This window comes from Rousettus aegyptiacus, unplaced genomic scaffold, assembly GCF_014176215.1.
Source record: "Rousettus aegyptiacus isolate mRouAeg1 unplaced genomic scaffold, mRouAeg1.p scaffold_m13_p_3, whole genome shotgun sequence".
NCBI lineage: Eukaryota > Metazoa > Chordata > Mammalia > Chiroptera > Pteropodidae > Rousettus > Rousettus aegyptiacus.
Window position 1 is genome coordinate 29,927,946 of NW_023416306.1, and position 8,727 is coordinate 29,936,672.

Genomic DNA, 8,727 nt, shown 5'->3' on the forward strand with positions numbered 1-8,727 from the left:
ACAGGGAACACAGCATAGTTGGAATGCAATCAGCAGTAATGTAATGGTGATGTGTAGAGCCAGAGAGGGTGCAATCAGGGGCATCATTCAGAAACTACATAAATGTCTAACCAGTGTACTGTATACTTGAAACTAATATTACAATAAAAATTTAAAGAGAAAATTCCATTTATCTGTTTATGTACTCTAAATACATGTGTACTTTATACCTAAAAAGAATGTGATTTTTTCACCTCCAAAAAAAAAAAAAATAAGTGATGCTAGAAAATCTGGACCAATATATGCAAAAAAAAAAAAAAAAAAAAAAAGAAACCAGACCACTTTCTTACACCATAAACAAAAATAAAGTCAAAATAGATTGAAGACTTAAGTATAGAACATGAAACCATAAAACTTCTAGAAGAAAATAAGGGCAGTAAATTTTTTAACATCAGTTATAGAAATATCTTTTTGCATATGTTTCCTCAGGCAAGGGCAACAAAAGCAAAAATAAACAAAAAAGACTATATTAGACTAAAAAATTTTTGCACAGTGAAGGAAAATATCAACAAAACAAAAGGACAGCCTGCTGAATGGGAGAAGATGCTCACAAATGATATGTCTAATAAGGGGTTAATATCTAAAATATATAATTTAATACCAAAAAAATAAACAACTAAATTTTAAAAATGGGCAGAGGACCTGCATAGATATTTCTCAAAAGAGAACCTACAGATGGCCAACAGACATATGAAAAAATGCTCAATATCACTAATCGTCAGGGAAATGCAAATCAAAACAATGAGATACCACCTCATACCTGTAAATGGCTAATATTAAAATCAACAAATAACGAGTGCCTGTGAGGATGTGAAGAAAAGGGACCCCTCATTGTTGGTGGGATTGTAAATTGGTGCAACCATTATGGAAATCAGTACAGAGAGTCCTCAAAATGTAAAAACAGAGCTGCTATACTACCCAGCGATACCACTTCTAGGTATTTATCTGACGGAAATGAAAACACTTATTTGAGAAGATATATGCATCCCTACATTCATTGCATCATTATTTACAATAGCCAAGATATGAAAGCAACCTAGGTGTTCCTCAATACATGAAAGGATAAAGATGTGATATCTATCTATCTATCCATCCATCCATCCATCCATCCATCCATCCATCCATCCACACAATGGAATACTAACTCAGCAATAAAAAAGAATAAAATCTTCTGTAGGCATAAGAAAAAAAGAATAAAATCTTGCCATTTGTGACAACATGGATGGACCTAGAGAACATTATGCTAAGTGAAATAATTCAGGCAAAGAAAGACAAATACCATATGATTTCACTCATATGGAATCTTAAAAAACAAAGCAGATAAACAAACAGGAACAAACTAATAGATATAGAGAACACTGCCAAAGTGGATGGCTGAGGGATGAGTAAAAAATTAAAGAAAGCACAGCTAAGGCACCATTTGCCAGAATGCAGTATGTACCCTAAATCAGTGACCATTATGTCCTCAGTAGGCAAAATATATTGTCCAGGAATCAAGAGTAGCAGCAAGAGTAGCTCTGGTTACCATCACTTAACAGTGACCTACTTGGGCAATTTGTGCTTTTTTTCATTTTGAGGGGACTAATTGTGAACATTCAGTTTCAGAATAATGCAGGGAGCCACGCAGCTAACTGCTAAGATTAACATTTGAATTGGCAGACTGAGTAAAGTAGATCCTCCTCCCCAGTGTGGATGGGCCTCATTCAATCAGTTGAAGGCCTGAATAGAACAAATAGGCTGAGTACGACTGCCTTTGAGCTAGGACATTGGTTTTCTCTCTGACATTGTTTCCTACACTTGCTTTATTTTGACCATGCACTGATAAAATTCCCTCTTCTCTCTCTATGCCTTGCTTGCTTCTTGAATTAGCTGAGGACACTCATTTCACCCCACATAAATATTCTACTTTGAACTGTTCCTAAGAATGGGAAATGTGCCAAAGTGAAAGCTTAGAAGCAGAAAATTGAAAGCAATCCTTTCTTCTGGTGGCATTTCTTCCAGAAGTCTGGTATCTGTCCACACTACAGCTCTGCCTGACTTCCCCAGAAGGACTAAAACCATCAGCTTATATCCTCAAGCAAGTCTTCCCCAGATAGTGCAAATTTTCCCTTTAGATAAAAAACTAGATTTGTAATTATTATTCAGTTTTACAAAATGGAACATGCATTATACACTGATACATTTGAAGGAAACTATGAAGGAAATCAAGAGAATGTATATTTGCTTTCTAGTGCTGCATAACAACCTACCACTAAATTAGCTGAAAACAATATTCAATTATTATCTAACAGTTCTGTAAGTGAGAAGTCTGGGTGGAGCTGAACAAAAATCTGCTTCCAAGATCCTTCAGATTATTAGCAGAATTCAGTTTTTGAGGGATTGGCAGAATGTGGTTCTGGTTTCCTGGCTGGCTATTGGCAGTGGTTATCCTCAGCTTCTTGTGGCAGTTCCTTGGTCCTTGCTGTGGTCCCCTCCATCCTTAAATCCGGAATGGAACACTTCCCCTGCTTTGAATATGACTTCTCCTTCTGCTACTATCCAAAGAAAATGCTCTGCTTTTAAAGAGCTAAACTGATTGGATCTGGGCCACTTGGATAACCTTCTAATTTTGAAGTCAACTGACTTGGGACTTTAATTTCATTAACAGAAATCCCTTCACAGCAGCATCTAGGTTAGTGTTTGATTAAATCACCAGAATACAGGGACATGGGGTGGGAAGGGGATCATAAAGTTCTGCCTAGAATAAAATGATTTCCATTAAAGTCAGAATAATGGTCACCTCTGCAAGAGAGGGAAGAAGGGACTATAACCAGGTGAGAAATAAGAGGGGATTCTAAGGTACTAGAACAATCTAATTCTTAACCTGTGGTGGTACATGGTGTGTATTTTATTATTTTTCCTTAAATATTGCAATATACTTTTTACACTCTTCTGAAAGAAAAAAGAATTGATGCAAGGCATAATGGTTTATGACCATGAATGTGGCATATATTTAATTCTATGATTTTTAGAAGCCAATACACACAGCAGGTATATTTCATTTGTGAAAGAAGTGGGAGGAATCACCCAAATCTTTTATTTGTTCCTGATAGTAGGCTCCTCTTGGACACCAAGAACATCTGTGGAATGAGAGCTCAACATATGTGCTACCCATCGTACCAAGTATTAGTATTAAATAAGAAGAGAACTAGAATGTGGTTAAAAAACTGTAGCATGGCAGAAAAGAGTGCCCCTGGTTTAAGATTCTTTTGGCTGCTGCCTGGGTGGTCACAGCTCTCAGTTTGAATCTTGGAAGCAGAGAGTACCAGATTCCAGTGTCAAACCAGCCATGTGTTCACAGAAGCACAGATACAGGACCTTCACATGCACAAGTAAGAAAGACTTCAAACAATAGGACAACACTTCTGCAATCAACAGGCCTTTTTCAAGTTCACAGCTGTTGTGAAACTCTCCTGATGGGAGACCAGATCAGATTCATGCCCTTTAAATTCATGCTACCCCAATGCCCTTTAAAGGCCTGGCCTACACTAGGCCCTTAGAATCTATTTGGTGGGACACGGACAAGACAGGACATTTTAGGTCACTTGCCTCTTTCCAACACTAAGATCCTGAATTTGGCCAAGGATACTGAGCTACAAGGATATCTCCTGTGTGGTGGTTTCATATTCTACTAGGTCTATCATGGGCTCTGGGTGAGAGTTCTCATTAATTAAGGGTTGATGTTAATTCTGGCAAGACCAGAATGACCCTTCTTCATTGGTGCTTTCAATAGTTCAGCAGAATAGGTACAAAGGGAGGGAAGAGGAAGAAAGTATTTCTAGAGGGACTTCAGAATAATTGGATCTTGGGGACATGACCCCAGATGTATGAACTTTCTAAACTTGTCATTTCAATTTCTAAACTTTAAATTACTTTGGGGACTAGTGTAATCCCAGTAGCAGAATGGGATTTAAATAGCTTCATGTATGCAATGGATGGTCCTTTGTGGATTTTACCCAAATACAAAACAAAGATAAGAAAACTTAACTTTCAACCATTTCAGTCTCTAACTCTTCTGGCTGCTACTTTAGACCAGATTGATTATTTTTGACCTCGGGACTATTCCTAGACCTCAGAAAAGCAATTTTCTTTCTCAACCTATTTACAAAAAAGGTAAGAGAGCGCTTTTAAGGGAATGTATATACTCTTGTGGTCCCAGCCCCATTGCTGGCTTCATTCATCCCTTGTGACTAAGTGGCATGGGGGGAACTTAAAGGAGAGGGAAAAAGACATCTCAGTTGTATGACAGAAGTTTAAGAATGAGAAGTTCATGAGATCATTTAGCCCCTGGAATGGAATATCTCTAAAAATAATCTGTTCCAAAGTAAGTATTAGGAAAACAAGGCCCAGAGAGGAAAAGGGACTTAACAGTTCCTACATGTTGAGTGAGTAGCAAAGACCAATTCTTCTGGTAAGTGTTCCAGAGGAGTTTGGCGGACAAGTGAAAGAATTAATGAATAGCTCGGGGGCCTGTAGAATGTCAGACATAACTGTAAAAGAGGAAGTAAGTCATATCCAAAAGTGCTTGGAGAACGGAATGGTTGGAAATTGATGATGATAAAGACCAGTTAGTTTCACCAGACCTATGCCACAAATGGCTGGGGGGACAGGGGGAGGGACCCACACAAGTGGAGTATAACTCTTCTCACAAAATTTATTAAAATTAATCAGTCACACATCGTATAACTCAAAATAAATGTGTGATGTCTATCTTCAGTGTGATTAGGAATGTTAAATCCAATCAGGTGACATTTCAAATATATCTATGGGGTGGCCAAATATCACAAGCAGGTTTTGATCAAATTCTCTGCATTTTACTTATAACAACACAGAGAACCCCTGACATTGCTGGAACTGTTCTCTAGCTGCTCAGCAGGGTGAGTTTCCTCATTGGGTCTCTGGCCACTTTAGGCATCAGAGAAGCATGAAGCTGGCTTTCTGAGTTCTTGCAGGTGACAGAGCAGATGCACCATGGATAGGTCCAATGGCACCTCCTCCACAGTGGGGTTCATTCTCCTGGGCCTCTCAGCTCACCCAAAGCTGGAGAAAATGTTCTTTGTGCTCATACTATTGATGTACCTGGTGATTTTGCTGGGCAATGGGATCCTCATCCTGGTGACCATCCTTGACTCCCACCTGCACACACCTATGTACTTCTTCCTGGGGAACCTCTCCCTCCTGGACATCTGTTACACAACGTCCTCAGTCCCCCTCATTCTTGACAGCTTCCTGACCCCCCGGGAAACCATCTCCTTTTCAGCCTGTGCTGTACAGATGTTTCTCTCTTTTGCCATGGGAGCCACAGAGTGTGTGCTTCTGGGAATGATGGCATTTGATCGCTACGTGGCCATCTGCAAGCCCCTGAGGTACCCTGAGATCATGAGCAAGTCTGCCTATGTGCCCATGGCTACTGGCTCCTGGGTAGCTGGAAGCATCACTGCCATGGTGCAAACATCCCTAGCAATGCGACTGCCCTTCTGTGGGGACAACATCATCAATCACTTCACCTGTGAGATCCTGGCTGTCCTGAAGTTGGCCTGTGCTGACATCTCCATCAATGTGATCAGCATGACAGTGGCCAATGTAATCTTCCTGGGCATCCCAGTTCTGTTCATCTCTTTCTCCTATGTGTTCATTATTGCTACCATTCTGAGAATCCCTTCAGCCGAGGGGAGGAAAAAGGCCTTCTCCACCTGCTCTGCCCACCTCACAGTAGTGGTCGTCTTCTATGGGACCATCCTCTTTATGTATGGGAAGCCCAAATCCAAGGATCCACACGGGGCAGACAAACAGGACCTTTCAGACAAGCTCATCTCCCTCTTCTATGGGGTGGTGACCCCCATGCTCAACCCCATCATCTACAGCCTGAGGAACAAGGACGTGAAAGCTTCTATGAGAAACCTGGTATTTCGCAAACACTTCATCCAGTGATGGTGTAGGAGTTCTGATGGTTCTCTGCTCCCTGGTCGCTCTTACCTGAGAATCTCGGAGAACAAGATGAAGAGCCAATTTCATCAAAATTTACATAGGTAAATCTAATTACACAGAATCTTATTACCCAGAAAGGCTCTGTGTGAACAGGAAACATTTAATGGGGCTTTTTTCAGCTCATTCTACAAGAAATTCTACAGAAGTATAAGTTTGTAAAGCCTTATAATCCTCTATCTTTGTGATGCATACTGAACAAACTGATGTCAAGGAGAAATAATTCTTCAAGTTTTATTGTTGAACTTATGCAAAGCTCTAGTCTGTAGATCTGTAATTCAATTGCTCTTTGGCTTCTTTCTTTGAACATATTTGAATGGGTCCCACTTCTATGTTATCTTTCAACTCTTCCTGCTCCATATTAAATAATAGTGATATTTTTATCTTTATCCTCATTATTTCGTTCTCTTTATTGTCACATTTACTCTTTAAACTGTCTCCTGAATTGTTCCCTCCCTATGTCTTAACCCTTTTCCCTTCCTCTTAATCAAGGTCCCCACCAGAAAATCATTCACACTTTCGGAGTAGAAAGGGGAGTGAGGAAGATGTGGCAAAACAGATGCAAGAGTCAAAGGCTCAGTTTCTTTTCTTTTCCCTTTTTGAAATGTTATTTATCTCTGGGTTCTGTCTCTAGATAGCATTATCCTCCTGTGGGTCATCAGAGTAATCTGGAAACTGATATGTGTGAAAGAGGATAAATAAATGTTATTAGCCAATGATTTGTGTGCCCAAACATGCAGCCAACTGGCAACTATCACTTGCTGTTAATCTAAGAATCCCCAAAGCCACAGAGAGATCAGAGAGAGAAGGAGGTGATGCTCACCAGGAGACAGCTAAGAATCACCCACATAAATGATAAGGAATTCCAAGCCAACTCACAATAGCAATCAATCTAGAAGTCTGGAGAAAAGAAAAAATGAGCAGAACGAAAGACCTCTGACATTTGATATGAATTTTTAATCCAAATAGAGAGGAAACAAACTACCAAAACAAATAGCCTTCGCTGAAAAAGAGTAATTGCAGGAAGATGTTGAAGTAATTTCTCAGTAGTATTCTCAGTGAAATTCAAGAGTCTATTGAATTATTAAAACAAGAGATTCTAAACAAAGAGGCTAGGAGAAAAGATAACTAGGAGGTACCATTTTCTTAGGGGAAAATCTGCATTATAAATCAAATAAATTTCAGTAAAAAATATTTAAAAGTAGGTAGAACAATGCTTTAAAATGAATTTAAAAATTAAAAAGAAATTCCTCTCTAAGATTTCAGAGAAAAAAAAGACAAACAGATTCAAGTCATTTAGAAAAGGTGAGAGGCTTGGAAGATTGACCAGGGGGATCCATTGTGGAAATCGTGGGGAGGAAAGAGAGCAAATGAAAGACAATAAAGGGGGAAAAAATGCACTTCACTGAATAGATGTTTTAGCTATTTTGTTCATAAAAAGTTCATCGATCACTTGGTAAGAATTGTGGCAAAAGACATACCTAGCGAGATCCAAGGATAAGTTTTGATATATATCCAAACAATTCTATAGGCTTTTCCACAGAAGAAAAGCAGATTACCTAACAGGGAATAAGAACCTGACTGCCACCGGCCTGCTGCTCTGCAGCCCTAAATGTAGAAGTCAGTGGAACAAGGTTTAAAGAATTCTGACAAATGGGTTGTGAATTTGGAATTCTACACACGGCTGACTATTATGCAGAAATGAGGGTTAAAAAGACAGTCATTGGCATGTGAAAACACAGAAATCATACACCCCATCAACTCTTTCTGAAAAAGAAATTTTATTTAGAAAGTTCTCCCAACAAACGGCTAAAATAAAAAATTGAAAGAATGTGATAGATATGGAATGTAAGACAGTAGAGAATGATGAAATGCATAAGACCAGTAAATTCTAATTAATTCTTGATACCAAATTTGCAAAGATTAATACATGAAGGAATTATTAGAAAACACACAGAGGTAAACAGTGACAATGAAGAAGTGGTGTAACTCCAGTTACAATTCTGAATGATTTCTTCAAGCTAGGGGGTTGAATGCCTTAAAGCTGGTTCAGTATTCAAAGATCAATGCAATCTACCGTGTTCATAGACTAAATAAGAAAAATCACATCTTCATATCAAGTGAAGGAGGAAAAGCGTTTGAAAAAACAACACCTATTTGTGATAACAACTTTCAGCATTGAACTAGAAGTCGCAGCCAGAGCGGTAGGGCAAGAAAGAGAGACAAGTCTAACATTTTTGAAAAGAGAAAAGAAAAAATTGTCATTATTCACAGATGTTATTATTGTCTACTATGTAGAAAATCTAAAATAATTTAGAAATATAGGTATTAAAGAGAGAGTTCAGCAAGGTCCCTAGACACTGTCAATATATAAAAGAAAAAGTCTATTGTATTTCTATATCCTAGCAACAGATTATGAAATATTTTTAAAGATCCTGAGATATATAAACATATATGTATATATCACATAAATACCAGCATACACCAGTAAATCTGGCAAAAGAGCTCCAAAATATTTTTGCATAAAATTATAAATTAAAAAATAAATGATAATAAAATAAAGAGAAAAATATTTCCCATTCATGGGTTAGAGAGCTCAATATTATAAAGATGTTAGTCCTTCCTAAACTCATTTATAGATTCAATGTAATCTCAGTTGTTAAA

The 8,727-nt window shown here is 38.3% G+C and overlaps 1 protein-coding gene across 1 annotated transcript; it reads left to right on the plus strand.

Annotated features, from left to right (window-relative positions):
- Positions 1-5,049: 5,049 nt before the first annotated feature.
- Positions 5,050-6,009, plus strand: LOC107502734 (olfactory receptor 13C7). Its single transcript, XM_016130196.2, has one exon. The coding sequence runs from the start codon at positions 5,050-5,052 to the stop codon at positions 6,007-6,009; it is 960 nt and encodes a 319-aa protein (XP_015985682.2).
- The last annotated feature ends 2,718 nt before the right edge of the window (positions 6,010-8,727 follow it).